Source organism: Impatiens glandulifera, chromosome 4 (assembly GCF_907164915.1).
Source record: "Impatiens glandulifera chromosome 4, dImpGla2.1, whole genome shotgun sequence".
NCBI lineage: Eukaryota > Viridiplantae > Streptophyta > Magnoliopsida > Ericales > Balsaminaceae > Impatiens > Impatiens glandulifera.
The window spans coordinates 52130397-52156202 of NC_061865.1; the positions used below are offsets into that span (position 1 = coordinate 52130397).

The 25806-nt window shown below is 31.1% G+C and overlaps 4 protein-coding genes across 4 annotated transcripts; 3 read left to right on the top strand and 1 right to left on the bottom strand.

The window, feature by feature from the left end:
- Positions 1-1257: 1257 nt before the first annotated feature.
- Positions 1258-6637, top strand: LOC124933650 (cysteine protease ATG4-like). The gene is made up of 9 exons (XM_047474084.1): positions 1258-1487; positions 2126-2695; positions 2811-2896; positions 3521-3571; positions 3648-4027; positions 4764-4902; positions 5875-5930; positions 6037-6107; positions 6185-6637. Exons 2-9 carry the CDS (start codon positions 2221-2223, stop codon positions 6376-6378), a joined length of 1452 nt encoding a protein of 483 aa, XP_047330040.1. The 5' UTR covers positions 1258-1487; positions 2126-2220; the 3' UTR covers positions 6379-6637.
- LOC124933649 (endoglucanase 8-like) lies at positions 6619-8885 on the bottom strand. Its single transcript, XM_047474083.1, has 7 exons — positions 8639-8885; positions 8157-8564; positions 7988-8080; positions 7755-7916; positions 7435-7546; positions 7199-7362; positions 6619-7125 (listed from the first exon to the last, which is right to left on the bottom strand). Exons 1-7 carry the CDS (start codon positions 8864-8866, stop codon positions 6802-6804), a joined length of 1491 nt encoding a protein of 496 aa, XP_047330039.1. The 5' UTR covers positions 8867-8885; the 3' UTR covers positions 6619-6801.
- Positions 8886-18569: 9684 nt separating this feature from the next.
- On the top strand, positions 18570-19474 carry LOC124933908 (pectinesterase inhibitor 9). Its single transcript, XM_047474349.1, has one exon. The coding sequence runs from the start codon at positions 18692-18694 to the stop codon at positions 19316-19318; it is 627 nt and encodes a 208-aa protein (XP_047330305.1). The 5' UTR covers positions 18570-18691; the 3' UTR covers positions 19319-19474.
- A 3184-nt stretch (positions 19475-22658) lies between these two features.
- On the top strand, positions 22659-24870 carry LOC124933907 (monothiol glutaredoxin-S17). Its single transcript, XM_047474348.1, has 3 exons — positions 22659-22907; positions 23210-23284; positions 23448-24870. Exons 1-3 carry the CDS (start codon positions 22737-22739, stop codon positions 24651-24653), a joined length of 1452 nt encoding a protein of 483 aa, XP_047330304.1. The 5' UTR covers positions 22659-22736; the 3' UTR covers positions 24654-24870.
- The last annotated feature ends 936 nt before the right edge of the window (positions 24871-25806 follow it).

A 25806-nucleotide genomic window follows, 5' to 3' on the forward strand; every position in this document is an offset into this window, starting at 1 on the left:
AACATTAAGTAATTTAATAAAATAAGACTTTTAATTAAATGTTTAGAATTTTTGTTTCTTTTTAGGGCAAGTTAATTTTTTAAAAGATTATTTTTTATTGGTACAATGTTAGTGTACCACTCTCACAAACAATATAACGCCAGGTCAAAATTAAGTATTTTTAAATTTAATTTTGTTGACAAATTTTTAACAAGTGATGGTAACATATCTTTTCAGAACTTTGGTTTCTAACAATTATCATTTTAAACTAGGAGAAAATCAAATATGGGTATTCATTTTCATATATAGCTGAGATTTTTATTTTGTTTTATCTAAATTAAAATATTCTTAATGAAAATTCAATTTAAAGACATTCAATAGGTCAACAAAAAGAAGTACTCACATTGTTTTAGTAAAAAGTATTTTTTCTACAAATACTTATTTCTTGTGTTTATTAATTATAAAAGAAATTAAATTAAATGGTTGTTAGATGCAAACCTAGAATTTGTTATTTGTATAGATGTTTCAAAAATGTTATTTGGACCACTTTGTTGCATAAGCTTATCCTATTTTTATTTTATAACTAGTAATAATAATTTTTTTTTGGATAACAAGTATAATTAGTCCATATATATTTAAATTGTTTGAATTTATATTTTAAATATTTAAAATCATTTAAAATATTATTAAATCATTGATTTGTATTTAAAATATGCACAAATTTCTCTTATACGATGTATATTCATTTTTTATTTTCCCAAGTTCTACTGCGGAAAAAATTTCACTTTCGTTTAAGATAATTTTTTCAATTATATTCTCAAACGACGACGCATATATTCTATTCAATTTCCAGACAAGTAGACTAAGGCAATGACGAGATTATTACTCATTTGTCTCATTCATATTTAAATATTTTGTGTTTGTTTTGTACCATCAAAATTATTTATAAGAAATAAAGAATATTAATGTTGAAAGAGAAATTTATCGAATAATCATATAATTAAAATGTAAATAATATAATAAAGATTACGAAATATAAAATATGATACCGCAACATAGATTGAAGTCTATTTCTTTAGTGAGAAAACTAGTTGGGTTTATCGGTAAAAACAAATTCTAATTAAAATATTATTGATTATTTTATTAAAAAAAAATAAAAAATGGGCTGGACCGTTCGATAAGAAGTGATGGGCCTGCCTACTAATAAATATAACATGCTTTTACAAGACCAATCTGGCCCAGATAGCTAACCCAGCGTTTTAGTTTTACCTTGTGAAACGCGTTCATCGCGCGAGTGGCGTGCAATTTCAACGCCTTCATCGCGCTCCTTTGCTTGGTTCTTCCCTTTGTGATCGCGTGACAGCTTTGTTATTTTAATGGCGATTTAGGGCTCCAATTCTTTCATTCTTTCTTTGTCAACACCTGTAATCTTCTCTCTATATATAAAACAAACGTATTCTTCTTCTTCTTCGATTCAATTTCTCTCTCTCTCCATTCTTCCATTCATTGTAAGCATTCATTCCTTCTCTATATCTATCATCTATCTATTTATATATATGCTTGTCTTTTTATTTGATTGAGATTTCTTTTTATTTATATGATCTCGCTTCAATCGATAGATGAATTCCCATGTTTTACTTTTTAGGTTTTCTCAACTCCAATTTCTTCATCATGATTATGTTACCTACTCGATTCATCTATTAAGATCCATAACTTTGCAGACTGTCAATTCTCATGCTTTTTTCGTTCCCTTCATAAATGATCTTGATAAACAATTGAGTGTTCTTAATCATTTTTCATGTGTAAACTTCTTAATCTTTAACTTTGTTTGAGGTGTTACAAACAAACAACACCAAATTCAGACCATTTTAAATGAAAAAACCTAGCTAGAGTTCATATACCAACTAAACCAAGCCTTAGTGGTAACATAAAAAATCCAATGTATTTTAATTTTGATGAACATACTGATCAGATTATAATGTCTGCACAGGAGCACTCCTTAGTGGTATATGCATAGATTGGTTGCTGCAATGCTAATTATTCTGATTTAATCTTTGCCATGCATATCTATGTTATAAATTGTTATTCTTTTGGACCTTGTTAAATTTATTGTACGAGTAATCTGATATATTTATCTGATGTCCAGGTGTTTTCTTATACGACACGACACGGGATCTGAAAATCTCCTAAGCTAGGTTGTTTGTATGCACTAGTCAGTCCTTCTCAATGTATGATTAGGTAATGAAGGGGTTCGATGAGCAGGACTTTTCATCAAATCATCCTTCAATACCTTGTACTGATTTGAGGAATACTCCTTTGGAGGACTCTGCTTGCACGGAGCCAGAATCTAGTTCTAGTACTAGTAAGTTGTCAAAAAGTAACTTATGGTCGGGTTTCTTTCTGCCAACTTTCTCCATCACTGATGCATTTGGTGAGAACCGAGGTGATAGAAAGAAGTCTTCTTCAAGTCCCAGAAACAATGGTTGGAATGCGACTGTGAAGAGGTTCTTGACTCGAAACTCAATGTGGAGAATCCAAGAGCGTGTCCTAGGTCTGAGTAAGAATAGCCTTTCCGTTTCAGCTGGTGACATATGGCTTCTTGGAGTCTGCTATAAAATTTCCCAGGAAGATTTGTCCGGTGATCCAACCAGCAGTGATGGATTCCTTGCTTTTGTTGAAGATCTCTCTTCTAGGATTTTGTTTACCTACCGTAAAGGTATGATCTTTTCTGATTGTTTTACAATCATATGATGATACTAGTAAGCAATGATGCTTTTTCACAAAGAAAAAAACTAGTAAGTAATGATTTTTTAGCTTTTTAATAATTACAGGATTTTCTGCTATTGGAGATTCAAAATATAGCAGTGATGTGAATTGGGGTTGCATGCTCCGTAGCAGTCAAATGCTTGTTGCACAGGTTATGAACTTATTTTGATCGTTTTTTGTTTGTTTGTTTAGTGGCTATCAATTTCATGTTCCACCTTATCCAATTATAAAGAAATGCTCCACGAGGATAACTCGATTCCGTAATGAACTTTACATATTTGTCAAGCATGTGTTTTCTCCTTATAGATCTCAAGTATTTGAACATGAATAAATTTCATATGTGGCAATTCCTACAAGATCTCTTTCTTCAATTGAAGTTTTACTTTCCCAGAATGTATCCTAATTTTTGGCCTAATTCTTCTTTGATTATCAATTCAACCTCTGTTGAATACTGAATATAAGTGTCAAAAGAGTTAATTAGTATGCAAAAATTAAATGTTGAAGAAACCAAATGAAAATATTTAAATTGAATGTACTTGGTATGTAAGTTAATTTGATATAATTTGGAAATAATGTCGGGAAAGTACTTAAAAGACTATTTTACTCTTTTAACGACGTAAGTTGATTAATTTTCATGGTTAAGTCTTATTGAATCAAGTCAAATTTTTTAGCTTAATTTGATCTTAATCTAAATAATTAAGAGATTTTAAGTAATAATTATTGCATGATCTTAATTCAAGTAAGCACTTAATCATTTGAGTTTCCATGCATGCAGGCATTAATTGTTCATCGGTCAGGGAGGTCATGGAGAAGAAGTTTTGACAAGGTAATATGATGTTTAAGCACTTTGCTCCCTATTTAGGCCAAAAGTGCTCACATGAATATGAATTTTAATTGTGCAGCCAAATGATAAAGACTATATTGAGATACTGCAGTTTTTTAGTGACTCTCAGCAGTCATTTTTCTCCATTCATAACCTTCTTCAAGCTGGTAACGCATATGGCCTAGCTGCTGGATCATGGGTTGGCCCATATGCCATGTGTCGTACATGGGAATCGCTAGCTCGCTCTAGGATAGCCGAGGATGAAAGTGAAATCAAGCCATTGCCCATGACTGTTTATGTTGTTTCTGGCGATGAAGATGGAGAAAGGGGTGGAGCTCCGGTTGTTTGTATAGAAGATGCTTCACGGAATTGTGTTGAGTTTTCGAAAGGAAAGGATGAATTTACTCCAATCCTTTTGCTAGTTCCACTGGTTCTTGGACTTGACAAGATCAACCCCAGGTACAAAGATAAGATTTGGATACACTTTTTATGTCTGACATTTGAATTCATCTTACCAAAAATCAGATCAAGCAAAATTTTTGAATCCATCTTACCAATTAACATATTTCTATGTAATTTGCTCACGAATGAACTAGAGTTCTCCAAAGAAGATGAGATTTTGAAAATTGGCATTCTTTTATAAACTCAATTGCTTGTGAGAAAAGCTTAGCACTGCCCATAATAATCAACCAAGCAAGGAAAGTGTTCAATTCTAGATATAACCTCATATTGTGATTCCATATCTGTGAATAACTGGATCCCATATTCACATAACTAAAATAGGCACAAGCTTGAAGGATAACCAATACTGTGACAACATCAAAAACAAATTCTTGACCTATCATTTCCTTAAAAAGCAAAATAAATTTCTCGCTCTCCCGTGAAGTGCATAACTATAAAGCAGAGAATTCCAAGATATAAAGTCATGGTACTCCAAATACACCATTATGGAATACATGAGTAATTAGCGGTTACGTTATGTTGAATTCACTTCTTATGGACAAGAATTCAGATGTGATCACATTTGGAAACATAATCATGAGACATGGATTCATAAATTTATTGATGGTTTCTCATATGAATCTAGATAGGCCCAGTTATTGTGTTTTCCCAAATAAAACAACTAGATAGATTAGAAAATTCAGTTCTCTATGTGCCTGTTAACATTTTTATTGTTCTTTTTGTTGATAACTAGGTACATTCCTTTATTGGCGGCAACGTTTACCTTTCCTCAGAGTCTTGGGATTTTGGGTGGTAGACCGGGTGCTTCAACATACATTATTGGAGTGCAGGATGATAAAGCTTTCTACCTTGATCCACATGAAGCTCAAGGGGTACACAATTTTACTTATTTCATATACTCATTTATTATTTTTTTATGTTAAAATCCGTATGAATAAGTGAGTAATTATGAAGGTCATAAGTCCTCCTTAACAAGGACAATAATGTCCAGATATCCAAACAATACGAATCAACCAGAAGCCCCCTAAACTCACTACGGTAGCTCACATGACAAGAGTCTTTCCTAAGAGACCAAAGATTTTGGGTTCAATTCCCACTAAAAACTAAAACGATTTAAGTTGAAGCGGAGGTCATAACTGTGGGTCATAATAGCTTCCTGAAAAAGAAAAAATTAAAAGCCCCTACTATTCTCTAACCATACACAAAATCAGTACTAGATTAAAAAATTACAAAACAAAATCGAAATAATAGATAAGGGGCAAATGTTAGACCGCTCACACTAATTCTACTTATAGAAAGGATCGTGAAAAAGGCTCATATTGTTAACAGAATGGTTAACAATATCCTTGATGAGTAAGCACTTATGGTTTTATGTTAAGATTGGGCATTTGAATTTACATTATAGCCTATTTGGAAACTGGTATTTTGTCATGATCACATTGAAAAACATTAAAGTTCAATTTGAAAGTGATTTTCTTTTTTCCAGTTTGGTACAATACAAAATTATTTCTGGATCATATTTCAGCTTAGTGTAATTTTTGTTGCTCCATCTATACAAATTATTTTCTAGACCATGATCTTAATTTTAGTGTAGCTTTTGTTTTTGCTTAATTAGATATCATATTAGTTTTTGGATCATGATTTAGATTATTTTCTAGTTCATTGTAGATTTTATTTGAAACATGGAAAAAGATTATAACATAACAGCCCTGTATAGTCCATAATCATGTATAACATTGTGATTGTGTTAAAAAGCTGTTATTTTTCAGTTTAGAGAGTTATTTTCTTAGTTTAAAACAGTGATTTGAACTGTATTTTCGGCAATTCTGATTGGCCCAACACAGGTGGTTGAGATCACAACTGACAATCTAGAGGCCGACACCTCATCTTATCACTGCAGGTAAAAACTAAGAGCTTGTTTGATGTAGATTTTTTTTTATTTCTTTTTTGAAATTATCTGTGAGATTATTTCAGATAAATGACTAAAATATCCTTTTCTAATATAGTGTTGTGCGTCACACGTCCCTTGATTCACTCGATCCTTCGCTGGCAATTGGGTTCTATTGTAGAGACAAAGGTATCTATCTACACTGCTGCCATTAGATATCATTTAATTTATTGAGGTTTCCGAGATCTAAATTTGGTTGGTTATAGATGAATTTGACGATTTCTGTCTCCGGGCAACAAAACTTGCTGAGGAATCGAAAGGAGCTCCACTATTTACAGTTGCACTAACTCGAAACATGCTGAAGAGAACAAGCCACGACGAGGATGAGCCTGCAGACATGGCTGTCCCCGAAGACGAGACCAACGACAGCACACAAGAAGATGACTGGCAAATCCTCTAAATGGGGGAGTAAGTCTGAATTCTGAAAGGTATGTATGTTCTTATTAGCTTGAAAACCTTTTCATACATACAGATTTGTTATTTAGGAAAAATATTTATTATTATTTGTTTTTTTTTCTTCTCCTTAATTCTTTTTTCTTTTTATTTTTATTCTAGTTCCCATGTTCATAGTTGTACTTGTAAAAAAATCCCAAATCTTAGGGATTTGGTGAACATGCTTGATTCTTTAGTAACTATGAATTTCTTTTATTATTCATGTATATCTATTTGTTTGCTAAAAAAAGAGAAAATTACAATAATAAATGCTTTACTGTTACATAGGGGAGGGGTAGGGTTGACCTTTGCCAACCTCTACTAGTTTATAATAGTGATTAGTATTGGGCCTGAAAGTAGATGAGGAGGCCCAACAAGGGAGCATGAATGATTAGTAATGGGTCTGGAAGTAGGCGAGGAGGCCCAATAAGGGAGCATTGATATAAGTTGTGGGCTCAGATTCTTCAAAGTAAGGCCTGGAGTCCGGGTAGGAATCAGAGATGTTAGGGCCTCCGACGACTGCGCCGATGAGGAGATTGGGATTAGGGTTTGGGCTTAGGAAATAGGTTGAGCCTTGTTTGCAGGCTATTTTGTCTGGATGGGCTCGGATTGATGGGAGAGAGCTGGCTCTATGGTGTATCCTCTGTGGGTAACGTGCACCATACCCTACCATGTAAGACATTCTTATTGGATTATCTCCTAGAATGTAGTCAACCTGGTAGATATTATAAGAAACAAAAATCAGATCTTTTCAAATAAAGAAGATATATAACATATTTAACGCCTACCTGACGCTTGGCCAATTGTTTGAGCATAGCAGGGGTTGCGGTTAATTGCCCACATGGCACAACGCTTTTCGCGTGACTAAGATAATTTGAGTAGGCTAGTAGTAGGAATGATAGTGATGTTACATGCTGCATGTTACTTCCCCCAGCCTTGAAGATCAACCCACCTACATATTTTCATTCCATCAAGTTCTTGTTTGATATATATGTGGTGTGGGTTTATTTGAAATATTACCCACCTGGAGAGTATTGGATTTCAGGTCGAGAAATTCCAGGCAACACTGAGCAAATGAAGCTATTTGCATTGTTCTGAAATGATCTTAGGTCATCTGCTCTTCCCATCACAACTTCCTGCCATTAATCAACAAGCTTTTTAATACCCAAAACTTGCAGAAAAGTCGCCATCAACTGAACAGACAGTATGGCAAAAACTGTCTTTTTTTCACATGGCAAGAATGAACAAGGACCTATATATGCTACTACTATTAAGAATGTCACATGATTTCTATGAAATATGGACTTTCTTTAATCAATTCCGAAAGGAAAGTAAGTAAGGAACCTTGGAAATCAGGATATTAATGCCGGCATGCTTATTATCCCAACCGAATTCGTTAATTGTATCGCCAGCTCTAAGAATGATCTCGTTATTCACTATGTATTCTCTGTATCTCCTTTGTCTTGATGCCTTGTGTAACCATGCTGCTCCCCAAAGCAATTCATCCTATAAACTTATACATAGTTAGTTACTTCATTTACTTTTAAGTTTTAACCCTCATTTTAACTTTTCTTTACCTCGTAACCATTGAAATCACAGTAAAAAGGGCAGACCCAATGGTATAGACTGTTACTGTACGCCCCTCGATGCCTATCAGCAAACTCAAACACCTACACCAAAACAATAACCGTTTTTTAGGGTTTCATCAAGCAAGCTTTTAGGAAAGAATAATAAGCACAAACATACTTTAACGGCACGATTGAGGAGGAGTCTGGAGTAATCAGGGTCACGAGATCGAAACACGATGGACGCAGCCGCTAACGCGGCTGCCATCTCACCTGCAACGTCAGATCCAGGATTGTTGACGTCTATCTTGTAAGCTGTTCTAAGTGTGTCCATATCCTCCGGTCTCTCCCAACAGTTATGATCCGAATACGGATCTCCAACCTGAACGAAAATCACGTTTGGAATCGCGGTCGCCTTTAGAAGATAGTCCGTCCCCCATCTCACCGCCTTCAACGCATTACCTAACTCTGCTCCCATATTCCTACCGAAATCGATCACGCTCCACGATAGCATTGTCGTCGTAAACGCCATTGGAAATCCGAACTTCACATTATCGCCCGCGTCGTAATAGCCACCTGTGAGATCCACCTGGTAATCAGAATCAGCAGAGTAATGTCAAATTGTTTGTAGCATAAAAAAAGTTTAGGTTTAAGAAAACTTACTCCTGAAGTGTAACCGTCACGCAAGGCGGAATCGCCTCGCCAACGGAGACGTTGATCCGGCGGGAGCTTGCCCGATCGTTGGCCTTCGAAGAAGAGTATGCTTTTTCGAAGCGCGTCGGCGTAGTTTTGGACGGCGGTGACGGAATGAGTGAGATTGAAGGATAGTAAAGAGATGAGAAGAAGTATGAAGGTGGTGGTGGTCGGAGAAAGGGAAGCTTTTGGCGCCATTTTTATTCTCTGTGTTTGGTTTTTTGCGTGTTGGGAGAGTAATGGAATGAAGATGTTTTTATAACAGAAAAACTGAAACGGTTTCTCAGTGGAAACGAATCAGAACTTGCCACGTGGATAAAAGAAAAAAAAAAAGAAGATGAAGGGGGAGACTTTGGATACCAATATAAGACATTTGACTTGTCAGATTTGAACCGGATTTGGTTTTACACTATAGATAAGATCTAGACTTGTTTGTTTCACCGTTTTTCTAACTTTATGTCTCGCCTTAACTTATTCGTTTAAGTTACTGTAACGACTTATTATGCAATTACGGCTTATTTTGTTTATAAGTCGAATCAAACTAGCTCCTAATGACACAAGTATGGGGATAAACCAAACAAATCCCTAATCATACAATGACACACAAGTATGGGAAACCAAACAAACTCTAGTATGGGGGATAAACCAAACAGGCCTTAGAGACTAAATATATTTTTGTAATGAAGGGATGGGGGAATGTTTGTTTACATGGCAGGCAGTGCCAATGATTACATGACACGTGGAAAAATGAAGAATAAATCAAATCCTTAAATTAACCAAAATCATTGCCTTGAATCTTGCGTGATTTCGCCTAAACTTCACACTTTTTCATGAATTCAGATCCTCTTTTGACGGCAATTTCATTTTTATGATTTTGTTTCATAATAATTTGGTTAGTGATGTTTGGTAAAATATTTTTATGGGTATATATTCGGTCTTATAAATAAATTATATAGACATATGTTTTTTTATTACTTTGAATTATATAAAGTGATTATATATAATATATATCAACAATAAAATTGAGAAGGTAAAAGTAGATTTTTTTAAAATGGAAACAATTATATAAATAAATAAATAAATAAAATAGTTGAAGGAAAGTATTGCATTGAATTATAAGGTTGCATAATTAATAATAAATTGATTCATGAGGAAATAAAGAGTGGCACCGGCTAGGACCCATTAATTTCGCCCCTTTTCCAAAAAAAAGGAATTAAAGAGAAAGTCCATGACTTCCTTTAATATCACCGCTGATATTTATATAATTAAAGTATAGTTGTGTTTTTCGAAATAATTAATATTGATTATTAATATCTAGGCATATATATTATTTGTTAGAATTGTTTTATAATTCAATAGTTATGTATTTATTTTTATGTATGGTAGCACTTAATTTATTAATTAAAATATATTTTTTTAAAATTATTATTTTTTATTTTATTATTATATATTAATACACTTTAAATATTTTCACTTACAAAATTATCCCCAATAATTATTTTTTAAATAATCATTGAATAACTCTAATCCGATGAAGACCCTGCCCTGCAAATACAAGTCCTCTAATTACTTGACTCATTTCATGTTTCAAATTCAATTCATAAGTAGGGAGATTACTATGGAATCAATACTAAAGTATATGTGTTAGAGTATGTAAATATAAATTTGAAAGCAACACATCCATTCAATTCCTACTTATTCGTAGTTTTCTACTTCGACCGTTAAAGAGTTAAAAAAATGGTGTTCTCATACCGACTTTAATTTGTTGGCTCTACTATCTGGTTTGATCTTTTACATATATTTGATTGCTTGGGTTGATTTTATAATATTATCACCGTTAACAACTTTTTCTTAATAAAGCTCTTTTATTGAGATATTGCATGTAGATTTACAATAGAGTCGATTGGTCTGTTGGTTTATAAATATGTCTAATTATTCAGCGGGATATAACAATTGGAAGAATTCATTCTATGTGAAAAAGTTTTTGTGTGCACTCCAGATTCATTGTGGGATGAATCTTTAATCAATTTTTGGGACGACATTTAGTATAGTATCAAAAATATAGTTGCAAAGTATTTTGGCTTGTTTCCATTGTTATATATAAAAATATCACAGTTAATGAAATATTTGATCATCGATCTAGGGTTTATTCGATGATACCCGTACATGTAGTGTCGGAATCCATACATTAGTTACCACCACGTGTTACATATTCTCTCACCATTAACCTGGCTTACACCAATGCATAACTCAACCATGGTTTACTTCTTTATTCGACATATAATTTTTTGGGTTAAAATTTTTGTAGTAACTATTTTTAACATAAGGAAAAAATTACATCAGGATTCTTTGCTGATGCAATCAGAATCGTCGTCCGCCTATCATTTGTCGATCTTCTTTGAATCACCGCCGCATTTACATCAGGCTTTTTCGCCATTGCATCCATAATTGCCGTCCACCGATCCTTTGTCAATCTTTTCGAATCACCGCGCACCGGTCTTTTTTGGGAGCACTTAAACAATAAAGAAGAAATCTCAAATACGACAGAGTATATCAATAAATTGGTTAGTCAATTTGTTAATGTTTTCATTCTCATATTACTACTGGTTAGTCATATTCTCATTTTATTGCATATATGGATTGAAAATGTTTGGTTGGAGGTTATTTTAAGGGATTGTGTGCCATATCTGTACTACACTTTTGTCATATGTGTATCAAAATACCTTAGGTTTAGCTTGATTTAGCTTATTTATAGTTTATTTGTTAAACTTTGATAGTATTTTATAATTAACTAACAGTTGCCTCCAAATCTTCGAGTACAATTAACCTACCTAGAGGCCGGATTTCATCTAAAATCGACGTTTATGTAAACCTACCCCTCACCCGAATGAGATACTAGTTATGTTAAGTGAGTCCAAGTTATAGGTTGTTGTTATGGAATTAAAAGAAGTCATGTTAAGTAATTACATTGCAAGGAATTTAAAGGCCCTTGTTATTATGAATAATCAATAATGTGAACTAAAAAGTCACATGACTCCAAGTTCAACCAACAAGAAATGACATACTTATTCGAATAGCTAACGCAATGTCTTTGATCTCTAATTTATATTCTTATTTGTTCAAAATTTAGCTTAATTATATGTTTAATTTTATTTATATATCATTGGATTTCTTTGAAAAATAAAATTATATTTATTTGTAAGAAATGTGATTAGGTATGGTTTACAGTTTGTTTATCGCGTGATTGAAATATTTCATTTTAAGTTTTTATGTTGTAAATTTTGTATGATTTCAAAAAGATTTTTGATTGAAAATGGAAGATAACTTAATGTCACTTGAAGAGTTGGAAATACACTACAATCAAGAAGACTCAAATTTATCCATGGCAGAAAATATTGAGGAATAAACTGAAAACTTTGGTGTTGATGTTTTCGAGAGTAAACATTAGTGGGTGCGATTGTGAGTAGTCTTGAAGATGTTTATTTATTATATTGTCAATATGTACATGCCAAGAGATTTAGTATGAGAAATTGTGATAAAAAATGTTTTTCCCATACGAATGAGTTTCAATTAAAGGGATTTAATTGTAATGCCAAGGTTTGAAAGTCGATAAAATCTCTAGTAAAAAAAATTATAATTTATCAAAAATCGATCACTATAACTAACTGCAAAGTCAAACTGAAAATTACAAAGAAGAAAGATGGTGCATATATTTTTTATGGAGCATAAACATGAGATGTTTGCACCTGATCAAAATCATTTGTTAAGATTAACACGCAATATATCATATACAAAAAAAAGTTTACTCTAGAAGTTATGGTAAATGCTGAAAAATCTATCTTCAGTTGTTTTTTTATGAAAAACGAAACATGAGAGCCAAAAAATTTAGATTTTATTACAAATGATGCATATAATAATTTGAGTGGTTGAGAAAACATACAAAGTTGAGAATAAAGATGTTATTGCACTTATTTAATATTTTATAAGTAAGGCGAATGAAGACACTTACTTTTACTTGGATGTGCAATTGGATGTAGGGACTATAGATGTGCAAGTTAGATAATGACCTTTTTATGTAGGGACTATAGATGTGCAGTTGATTATGAATATTTTAGCGATGTCAACCTATATCCGACTGATACAACATATAGAATACACAAGTATAATTTGATATTTGCTCTATCTGTTGGTATAAATCATTATATGTAGATTTTTTTGTTTGACTTAACATTTATGTCAGATTAAACCGAAAGTTCTTCTGAATAGTTGTTTATAATATTTCTTGATTCTATGAATTATAAACAACCTCGAACAATCTTTTCAGACCAATGTCAAGCCATGCTGAATGCCATTGAAATATTTTTTTACATTCACATCATCGTTTATTTCAATGACATATAAATCAAAATGCGCCCTAAAACTTTGGGAGTTTAAATGGTGATCGAGTTTTTAAAAAAATACGACACATATGCATGACATATTGTGAATCTGAAGATGAAATTGAGTCCACATGAAAATATATAATTGATAAATATAACATGGATGGTCAAAATTGGTTTAATAAAAGATATAGACTTAGGAGAAAATGGGCTACTGCTTTTAGTAATGAAAAATTCAGTGCAACACTTTTGACTACTTCGAAGAGTAATGTCACAAATATAGTTTAAATAATGCATGTAATAAAATGAGTTCTTTCTGTTAATTTGTGATTAATTATCTAATTATTGAAGATAGTTGGCGGGTAAATGAGAAGACCGATGATATTCGTTGTCGTCATGGTAAGCCTTCACAAATTTGAAAAAATATCTATTATTGATTCATGTTGCTAATATTTATACATTATCTTATACTAAATATTTGAAATTCAATTGATTAATTCTTTGAATTGCAAATATGTTGAACCATCATCTTGTTTTGGTAATGAATGAATTGAATCGAGATCAAAATAAAATCTCATGATGAAACTCAAGCGTTAGAAATGTGATGTTCAACAACCAGAATCATGAGATAAAGTGCAGTTGTCATAAGTTTGAGACAATGAGAATTTTGTGTAAACATACTTGGATGGTTTTTAACTCTATATATGTCACTATTTTACATGTAAGAAATAGAATTAACTTTGATTTTCAAGAAAATGACAGTGATGGTCGTGTATCTGAGATGGTGTTTATCAATCAAGTAATGAGATCAATCTACAATATTAATATTTCAGATTCCAATTTACTTAAAATCATTCTTAAAAAAAAAACTTGATTAGATGCAAAATCTTATATCGATAAAATTATATATTGGAAGACTAAACTTAGTTAGTCATAGATAATTTTTTTAATTTATTAGTTATTTATCATTTGAATCAGTGAAGAACACAATGATTCATTTTTCTTTTTCATTCTGAAAATCAAAATATGGGTTATTGTGTTAAATAAAAAATATATTTTTTGATGGGATAGTGTACTGAAATATGAAAGCACCACAAATTAAGGTCCGTGATCAATTGGCTTTTGCGAGTCACATGTATATATATTAATAATATTGAAGAACTTATAAAATATTAGCAAAATAAAAACAACAACTTATAATTGCAAAAGATTTTGCTGGTCCCTCCCTGTCTAGGTATCAAAAGAGAAAAAAAAAAAAGAAGTCAATAAGTTAATGATTACTTCATCATTTACTAATTACTTTGAGTTAAATTCGGACTTTATTGATATTGTATCAAAACTGTTACCACTAATTAGGCACCAGATTTTCGATTTATCTAATAATGAGACAAAAAAAACAATAGTATAAAGATTGATAGAGTGATTAGCGAGTGTCGATCCCGAGAATTGAATTACCCTATCCTCCTCAGGTAGAAAACGTGAAAAAGTTTGTCTGTCCTAATTTCAGTTTAAAAAACTGTTTTTAGTGAGATTAAAATTCATAACTAAAATAAAATTGTAATTTTTCAGAAATCAATATGCTACACATTTTTTAAACTAAAAAATTAATAAATTTAACTAAAAATCTTACCTTTTTTTTTATTAGATGGACGGTCTTGGAAAGTGGGTTGCTAAGCCCGCTTGCTGGGCTTACCCAGTGCCAACCCTGAATGTAGCTAGTCCACATCTAATTGGGTCTTATATCGGGCAGGCAGACATGCAAAGAAATAAGTCGAGAGTAGTAATCACATAGATTATGTTTAAAGTAGAAAGAAGCGATAATTTATATTCGAATTCATTGTCCATTTCTTAAAAATATTTTAAAACTAATGTGAAACTCATTAGACACTAAATGAGTTAAGCCTAGAGTATTAAGAGTGGTTAGAAGGTATGAATTAAAATGTTATATTTATTCTCTTGAAATAACTCCAAAATGATTATTGTATGGACATGATTCTTTTAAAATTATAAGTGGTTTGGATGGCATGGTATATTAATTTTGATTTTCATAGCATTAGTTGGAGTTAGAATTATATATGCCCCACTTAGCCTCAAAGATTATGGACGGTTTTGAGGACATCATAATGATTTGGTTCTAGTATTTTTTATTATATGCTAATATAATTTATTTCTTTAGTTTTGGCTTATGTTTAATTTAAATTTGTTTAGGTATTTTTAAAATATATTTATATATAATATCTATATATATTTCTTACCCTTACTAAGCTCTGAGTGAGAATGATTCTTAAGAAGCGGATAATACAAATTCAATGTTTAATGTTTAATTAAAACACGTAGAAGAAATGTCTAATAAATAAACACATAATTTTAAAAGAAACTAAATATTTTGAATTCAATTTTTATTAAATATGTCTAAGATAAAGTGAAACTTAGATGTTGTGTTCGTGCTAACTTTTTTAAATTCTTATAATATTTAAAAAAAACTATTAATTTAACAAAAATACATCTTCACAAGCTGCTCCAACTCTTCATTTTTTTCTAGATTAATTCATGATATTGAATCAATGGAGTAGATTCATAGAAAAAAAAAATCAATATTGAAGTAGGAGAGCCACTAATATCATACTTTATATTTTGAAAAAAAAAACAGAAACTGAAGATGGTTTTATTATTTATTTTTATTTAAAGTTAATTTCATTTTTTTCATCTTAATAATCTCAATCTGTTTTACTTTTACTTTTTTAGTGTTAAATTTAATATATTAATGAAGAGATAATGCAAAAACCAATTAATAAATGAAATATTAAAAAGTTATCGAGTCCACTAAAATCTCAATTTTCAAATGCTTGATTTTGGTGAATTCAATTTTTTAAATTTAAATAGTATTAAATATTTTAGTTCGTTTAATTCATTAAGTAATTTTTTTTTATGTTTAATTCATTAAGTAAAATAAGTTTTGTGTTTAATTCCTTCTGAAATGTTCTATTCGTATTTATATTAAATGTGAAAAGAAGGCATTCATTTTTTTGCTATATTTCTTTTACAAATTACAAAACCTATGTATTTATTAAGTAACAAATATTTGTTTGAATATAATAGTTACACAATACAATTTTAATTTAAACGAAATTGTCTAAATAGGAGTTAGTAACCTATTTAAATAGTGTGGGAATGTAACCAATCAAATAGGTAATTGAGTATTCATTTCATAACAAGATAAAATTAACTACCCCAACTATCTAAATCATTCCAATTTTGAGACTAAAATATGTTATAAAATGTTGTTTTTTTTAAAGTAATTCACTAGATACGAACCCGACAATATGTTTCTGAAATAGGAAGTCGACGATTCAATCCTTAGTTGACGCGCTTAACTATTAAAAAAACAAAATGAGAGTAGAAATATCTAGTTTTTAAACAATGATAAAGTTTCTAATTACGAGCTAAAGTAATGGACGGAGCTTTACTATTAGTTGTTATCAAAACGTCATGTAAAATTGTTATCATCTAGTAACCTCTTGAAACATCTAAACGGTCATACGGGGCCATCGCGAGCCCACATTGATGCAATTATATTATGATATTTTCAATTCGATTCACGGGGACTAATCGGGGACCATTTTGATCTATCTATTTCTCTATTTTTTTTTTATGAGGACTCTCTTTAATTTTTGGAACATGCCAAATTAGTGGAACAACAAATTCTTGTCTTTGGTTAGAGTCACATGTCTTCTTTGCTATTTTGTCCACATATTAAAAAGGCCAAAACTCTTCACAAGAATAATGGAATCGTCACACACTTTGTTTAAATTAAACCTAACACTATTATGTGTACTAAAAAACAACAAACAGTAATAATAAAAGCAAAAAAGAACACATGGAAACTCATTGTCAGACAGCATTATTGAACATTGCCATTTTTTTTTATAAGAGGTAGACAAAATAAACAAATATTTTTTTAGAAGAAATTGTTAATCATGGCTCACAATAAAATAATGTACAAGAGAAAAATATGAAAACCAAATAACTAGAATTAGAATGCAAAGTAAAACTTGGCCATTCATTTTGTTCGGATGTAGCAATAACTCTTTGGCTTGGTTCGAATTAAGTTTTTTTTTTAAACCTAGAAAGAAAAATAATAATAATTTGTGATAATTTTGAGAAAGTGATAATTATTTTTGATAAAAAGTCTTAAAAGGTATTGATATATTAAATAAAATAAAATATAATAATTAAAATAGAAGGTATTTTAGTATTTTGGTTAATGAAAGAAATGCTTTGATTGTTGTGAATTAATTGATTGAAAAATTATTTTTATTTATATTTTTTTTAAACCAAAATAGAATATAGCCTTCATCATTCAAAGAAACCATGATTTAGTTTGAAAAACTTCTAATAAGTACAAATTATAATTTTCTAAACATCCCACTTATTCTCCATTCATTTTTTCTTCTATTTAAACAAAATCCATATTTATATAATTTTTAGGCTTATATCTATAAAAAAAAATTAACTAATTTAATTTGGTAAGAATCACATACATATCTCAAATATGATTTAACACAATCTTCATATAACATATGCTTTAGCTTCTAATACAAACTTAAATTATCATCAATTTCACAATTTTACCACACAAAAAAAATAGTTTGAATTTTTTTCTTCTTCTCTTATCAAATCAGAGTTTAAAATCTTATTGTTTCTAGATATTCTATAGAAATAAATTGAGAAAAAGTTATTGTCATTTAATTTCCCTATAGATACAAAAAGATTTATTTTATTTTAAGTCTACGCAAGAATCTCTTGTCAGGCGGATTAGTTATTCATAAATTTTGAATATATTTTCAATACATAGATATATAAATTTGAAGTTATAGAATCTAAAGAATAAAAATATTTCACATTGTTTTCTTGCTTCCACTTGTCAAAAGATAAACTTTGTTATTTTCCTTTTTCATGAACAAAAATATAACAAACAACACAAAAAATTGTTATTTCATTTTTTTTTATGATATATATTCTTATCTAATTTTATTGTCATGTTATTCAATCATTCAAATAAAAAATGGCAAAATACCCTCAACTTGAGATGTGTTCATTAAATCGAATTTCATTTTCAGTTTTCGATTATAGTTTCAACTCGAAAATTAAACAAAAAATCGAATTCATTTTCTATTATTTATTTTAGTTATATATTATTTAATTTATTACATATAATATATTAAAAAATTGAATTCGAATCGAAAATCAAATTTTTATTAGAATTTATTCGAATTCAGTTCGATTTTCGAATTAACTAAAAATATAAATTTAAATAACCCGAACCCAATCGATAAAATTAAATAATTCAAAAACCGAACTAATGAACACCCCTATCCTCACCTCAATCCCTTCTATTTTTTTTTTTTAAATTACTCTAGACAAACAAAATCATTTGAAGTTTTGAAATAGATCAAACAAGGCCTAAAACAACTTTACTTTACAAAATGAAGCAAGTACTATTTATACATGTGAGTAAAGAAAAAGTTAAGAAAACTAAATTCTCTCTCTTCTCTCTATTATATCAGTGGTAGCAGTTACAAAATTTTCCTGTATACATAAACTCAAAACCCTACTTCCAAAAACTTTTCAAAAAAAACCACCAATGTCTCGTCGGAGAAATCAAATCCATTCATCTCTCGTCTCCATCGCCATCCTAATCCACCTCCAACTAATCTCCGTCACCGTCGCCGGCGATTCAAACGCCACCGATTTCATCCGTACAAGTTGTAACGATACTCTATATCCCGACGTCTGTTACACATCTCTCGCCGGTTACGCAAACGCCGTCCAACAAGACGCCGCCGCTCTCGTCACAATCGCCTTAACCGTAACTCTCTCAAACGCACACCAAATGTCCATATACACATTAAACCTCACACGTTCACCCGACTACGTTTCCGATCGCCGTTCCACCGCCGCACTCCGCGATTGCGTTTCGCTTTTTAAAGACGCCGTTTGTCAAGTTCGCGATTCGATTAAACAGATGAAGGAGTTGGGTCAAACGGGTGGTGGGGCTTCGTTTGAATCGGTTCGGTTCGGGTTGAGTAATGTGCAGACGTGGATGAGTAGTGCCCTAACAAATGAGGACACGTGTATTGATGGGTTTAATGAGGTGGCGGATGTGGGTTTGAAGATGGACGTTTGTGATCGGTCCACGAATGTGATACAGGTAACTAGTAATGCACTTGCTTTGGTTAATAGATATGTAGATAAATTGTTAGCCGGTTGATTGTATTTTTTTGAATGTTTTGAAGCCGTTGGATTGGGTTTACCTAATCCATGTGTGTTTGTGTGCTGTAAAAGGGTTGACAGCCTTGTTTGTTTATATGTGTGTGGTTGGTTGTATTCATGTGATTGATTGATTATAAGAAGTCTTTTTTTTAATTATAGAGAAGAAAAAACCAATATTTGTACAATTATTAAATTTGTCTTTTTTTTTTTTTTTTTTTTAATCTCTCGATTATAAAATTAATTCATGTATCCCACCGAGGTGGCGCAATGTAAAGAATCGACGTAAGAGATCAAAATATCACGAGTTCTGATTGTGTCACGTATAAATGATAATGAGGTAGTTCGGTGAATCACATTACCATCCCCGCCTGAATACTCGACAGAGATTTTAAATAAGAACCATCTTCGCCTCAATCGGGGACGGAGTTTCTCTGTGGTGCACCGAAAACTAAAAATTAGTTTAAACTTAAAATATAAATATTAAAATAAAATAATTCATATATTTATAAGATAACATAAATTTTTAATAATTGCATTAAATAAGTGAGGTAAAATAATTTTTTAGAGAAAAAAATAATAATTACATTAAATAAGTATATATTAATTATTGTAAACAACTATTATTAAAAATAAAATTTGGGTTTAAGAATCGGTGCGGATTATGTAAATACCATCCCTACCCGAACTGATCAACATATTTCAAGTTTTTTCCAATCCCCACTTAAAGCGGGGAAAATCATATCAATCAGCCCGGTTCGAATCAATTACCATGTAGCGATTTGAAATTCTTGTGTGATGATAGTCTTCTTAATTAAAAAAAACAAAATTAATTCAGGTGATTTGGTCCTCAGTTGAATTCATCTTTACTTAACCCATAATCTTAAGTGGATTATTTTTTACATTATAACAGTTGATAATTTTTTTTATATAATTCTAAATTCAAATTCAATATTTTTTCAAATGAATCTTATATATGTTCAATAATAATAACTACGCATTCTTGCTTTTGACCCTATAAAGTCTTCAAAGATAAATCTCTTATTTTATGCCCAATGGGTTGTTGGCTTTATTTTATGCCCAATGGGTTGTTGGCTAGAAATTACTTTAAAAAATGGGCTATGATTTGATCTAATTGGAGTAATGTGGTTACTACTATTTTGTGGTCTAAAGTCCAATTATTTAATCTTAGTGTGGGTGGGGTGTTAAACTTTTAAGTTTTATTTTTCTTATAATAATTAATTCTCATTTAATTTAAATAATTTCAAGTGTACAAAATCAACTAAATGTTAAATTATCTAACCAATTTATAAAAATAAAAATGTAAATGAAGAAAATACAACAAACATCCTTTTTTTTAGGTAATTTCACAAACAAAGTCATTCGAGTTTCATAACGATAATCGATGAAATAAAGTAAGTCGAATAAATAAATTAAACGATATCGAAAGAATCTCTACTTAATATTCGAAACATTAAAAATTATTTTTAGTTGAAAGTTCGATAAATAATATAAAAAATATATATATCAATGATAATATAGCTAAAAAAGTGTGAAAAACATTCAATTGATACATTTACTAGAAAATGATCAATTTAATTTCAGTGATGAGGAGATGAAAAACAATTCTATATTCTATAAAAAAAGAATAGTACGAACTCATAATTTTTAATATAAAATAGTATAAGCTAGTGTTGTAAATGAGTCAAGTTGTTCATGAATTGCTCGCAAGCCGCTTAGTCAAAGTTCGGCTTGAGTTTGACTTTGATCAAGTTCGAATCGAGCTTGAACCGACTCGTTTAATATTCAAGTCGACTTTAAACTCATATAATACTTGCTCGATGACTTACCGGTCTTTTTCGAGCCTAATAATAAATAATATATATATTTAATATTAAAAAAAATATTTATAAATATTTAAAAATTTAATTTTAGTTCAAGTTTTTCGAGTAAAGCTTTAAGTAAATAGTCGAGTAAAACTCAAATTTATAAACTCATTCGAGCTTGAGATCAAATTTATAAACTCATTCGAACTTGAGTTCGAGTCGAGCTCAAGTCGGCTTAACTCATTTGCAGCCCTGATGTAAGTACCAAACAACTCATCAAAGAATCGTAGTATTATTCAAATTTAAAAAATGTGTGCCTACAAATTCAATCCAAAATAAGAGATCATAGAAAACTAACTTTGAAATTGATCTAGACAACCTCTAATATATTTATTATTATTTACTCAATTACTATTTAAAGCAAATTTAAGTAATGTGTGTGAAAAGAGAATCAAATTATCAAATTTTAGTCATTTTAGATTTGGTCACAATAACTTTATTTTGTCATTAACATTTTTTTAATTAATTTATCACGTCAAAAAAATTATATTTAAATATAAAAAAATATATATATTTAAATATAAAAAAAACAATTATATCCTATCACAATATACTCTTTGTCACCAACTTTTAAATATATACCACTTCACTTTTAGTAACAATAAACTAACTAATAAAACTTTTTGTTATACATTAAACTATATTCAAATAATTTATCTAATTAATTGAGAGTGAAGAAAATAAAATAACTCTTTTATCAAGCAGTGCCTAAATTGTAGTTTTTATTTAATAATTGTTTATAATTTTTGTTTTATTTGATAAATTTTTTGCTTACAATATAAAATGTGTCATTCTTCTAAAATCTAAACACATGATTATATCATTTGAGTATGACATAATCTAAAGATTGAACTGGGCATTGGATTGATATCTCATTTACATATAAAAACAAAATAAATAAACTTCACCTATAACCATTTAACTTATAAAAAATATAACTAACCAATTAATTTTTTTTTAAAATATTTTAAAAAAAAAGTTGCATTGCCCCTAGCAATATCTATGTTTTGGGTCACATTGTGCCGGGCCAGACCTGCTTGTAGCCCATTATATTTTTCAAAGAAATTCTTAATGTTATTTTATTTTGATAGAAATCTAAGATTTGAGTTTTGAAACACCTTCAAATATTTAATATTTTTTTCAAGTAAAATAATATTTTTCAGATGAAGAATCTAACATACATAAATAAACACTCTTACCAATAAGTAAATAAATATTTTATGTGAATCTGATAAATACAATTAATTTATAAAATCTTAAAGTAGTCACAATCCAACATTTTACTATTTCAATTTTGAACCTTTTTTACAAATAAAATAAAATAGTTGAAGTTATTAAATGAAATGATTATAAAATATAATTAAACTTTTTTAAAAAATGAAAAAAATAAAACAAATTTTATATTAAATTAAAAAATTGAGATTGTAATATTTTTCATTTTCCCCAATATTGGCCACCAAAACCCTACTCATATAGCCTCTGTCTTACGCACAGTTTGTCTCCTTCCTTGAGTGTTAGAGAGAAAGAATCAAGATGGGAGGAACAGTGAGAGATGTGCAGTCCAAATTGGAGCTCGACGGCGTTCTAAAGGAGGGGGCTCCGGTCATCCTACACTTTTGGGCGTCTTGGTGCGAAGCTTCCAAACACATGGATCAAGTTTTCTCCCACCTTTCCACTGATTTCCCTCGCGCTCACTTCTTAAGGGTACTGATTCAATCTTATTTTTTGTTTTAATATCATTTGATAACTGACCCATATGAGCATTCACTTGTGAAATCGACAATTTGTGATCTTTTTCATATTTAGGGCAATTTTAATGAATCAGGGTTTTGTGATCATTCATCGTTTGTAGGGTTTAGGGTTTGGATTTGAATCAAGTTTAGGGATTTATAACTGGGTTTGTTATCTTTTTATTAATTATAGGTCAATTTCTTTTAGGATCATTTGAAATGGTTCGGCCAGTTTACTGATTGTTTCAATTGATTTGGTCTTGGCACATTTTGAAGGTTGAAGCTGAAGAGCAGCCTGAGATATCCGATGCCTATTCAGTTTCCGCTGTTCCCTATTTTGTTTTCGCCAAGGTTGGTTTTGTTGATATATGTTTTTCTTACAAAGTTTGCATTGATTTTGTGAGATTTTACTGTAACCATGAACAATGCTTAGATATGAAAAAAATCCCCAATTGATGTGTCTATGATGATTCGAATGGGTAAAACTTTATTTTCCATCTCAATTGATTTTCAGGATGGAAAAACTATTGACACTTTGGAAGGTGCGAATCCTTCGGCTTTGGCAAACAAAGTTGCAAAGGTGGCTGGATCGATTGGTCCAGGCGAACCTGCAGCTCCTGCTAGTTTAGGAATGGCTGCAGCATCCACCATTCTCGAATCGGTCAAGGAGCTTTCAAGAGACAACAAAACAGAGAAAATCCAAAGCAGTAATAAAAGTGAAGATCTCCAAAAACGTCTCCAAGAGCTTATCGATTCTCACCCCATCATGCTCTTCATGAAAGGAAACCCCGAAAACCCTCAATGTGGCTTCAGCCAGAAAGTGATCGACATCTTGAAGGATGAGAATGTGAAATTCGGAACTTTCGACATTCTAAACGACAACGAAGTACGCGAAGGATTGAAGAAGTTTTCAAACTGGCCCACGTTTCCGCAGCTCTACTGCAAGGGTGAGCTTTTGGGAGGGTGCGATATAGCTATCGCGATGCACGAGAGCGGGGAACTCAAAGACGTTTTCAAAGATCACGATATCAAAGTCTTGGGCGACTCAATCGGGTCGGGTGGTGGCATATCTGAGCCTTCTACGGGGTTAAGCACAACTCTAACCGCTAGGCTCGCTGGTTTGATAAATTCTTCTCCTGTTATGCTTTTCATGAAAGGAAAACCAGAAGCGCCCAAGTGTGGGTTCAGCAGGAAGGTAGCTGAAATTCTTGAACAAGAGAAAGCGGAATTCGGGAGCTTTGACATTCTCGAAGACGATGAAGTGCGACAAGGTCTTAAGGTTTACTCGAACTGGTCTAGCTACCCTCAGCTTTACATTAACGGCGAGCTTATTGGTGGATCGGATATTGTTCTTGAGATGCAGAAGAGCGGCGAACTTAACAAAGTCTTGACTGAGACAGGTATTATCGGGGCGGGGACTCTGGAAGATCGGCTTAAGAAGCTGGTTAAGTCTTCGCCTGTAATGCTTTTCATGAAAGGCAGCCCAGACGAGCCAAGGTGTGGTTTTAGTTCAAAGGTGGTGAAGGCTCTGAAGAAGGAAGGATTGGAATTTGGGTCGTTTGATATATTGAGCGACGAGGAAGTGAGGGAGGGGTTGAAGAGTTATTCGAATTGGCCAACATTTCCGCAACTGTATTACAAGGGCGAGTTGGTTGGTGGCTGCGATATTGTGTTGGAGATGCAACAGAATGGTGAGCTGAAATCTACATTATCTGAATAGAAACAAGGCTGGATTTTCAGACATTTTAAAGCATTTTGACATATTTTGGTCTTACTGAAGTGCATTGTAATGTGATGTTGTGTTACTGATCATGCTTGTGGTTTGGTTTTTACCATGTTTCCAGAGTTTTCTCACTCAGGTTTTTATATAAGTTTTTATAATAATTGCCATATTTTGAATCATTATATTGCTTTTGTATCTTTATATAAGTTTTTAACTAAAATTGTGGAGATGAGTTATGCATAACTATCCTTGTTCGAATGGATGGACCAATGATTATATGAGAGGGTTATTTTGATATTTTAATTTATGGTTAAAATATTAATAGGCTTCAATAAATTTGAATTGTGTCAAAGTTTGAATTATTGCAATTTTAGTGAAAGACTTTGATCTATATGGATGAAATGTCTGTATTCTTATTTTGATATTTTTTAATGCTTTATGTTTACAAAACAATATAATGATAATTTATTGTGACTAAAATTTTATTCTTATCACATTAAATTCCACTACAATAACCACTAATTTAGTGAAATTTATTCCCTCTTCTAACTTGGCGTAACAAGAGATAATAGATATTTACAGTCTTTTCGAGGCTTTGCGAATGGTTAAATGATTATGTGTGTTTGCGAGTTATGTGCTTAACCCGGTGATTAGTCACACTCTAAAGGAGAAGTGGAAACCAGTGTTCTAAAAAAAATAGAAAACTTTACAATAAATTTATAATTTGGTCATGATTCATCGAGGTTAACTTGAACTCGAGTGGTATGTATGCAGGAATGGGGCATGGTCGCAAGTGGTAGAACCTTTTTGTCTATTTTTAGTATAAATATATTTTTATTTTAAATTCTCATTTAAAACGTCTTAAATTAAAGTGAGTGTCACGTTTGTGGGATAAATACTAACATTCTACGTTAAGAAAATGTATTAACCTAAATAGACATATGATCGGATTGAGGCAAAAACGTTGATATTTTAAACTTATATTACACCATTCAAAATTAACTTATAAATTAAACGAATTAAATTAAATTCAAATTTTAAATAACAATTGTATCTTTATTAATTTATGATCGGATTTGAGACAAAAACCTTGATATTTTAAACTTATATTACACCATTCAAAATTAACTTATAAATTAAACGAATTAAA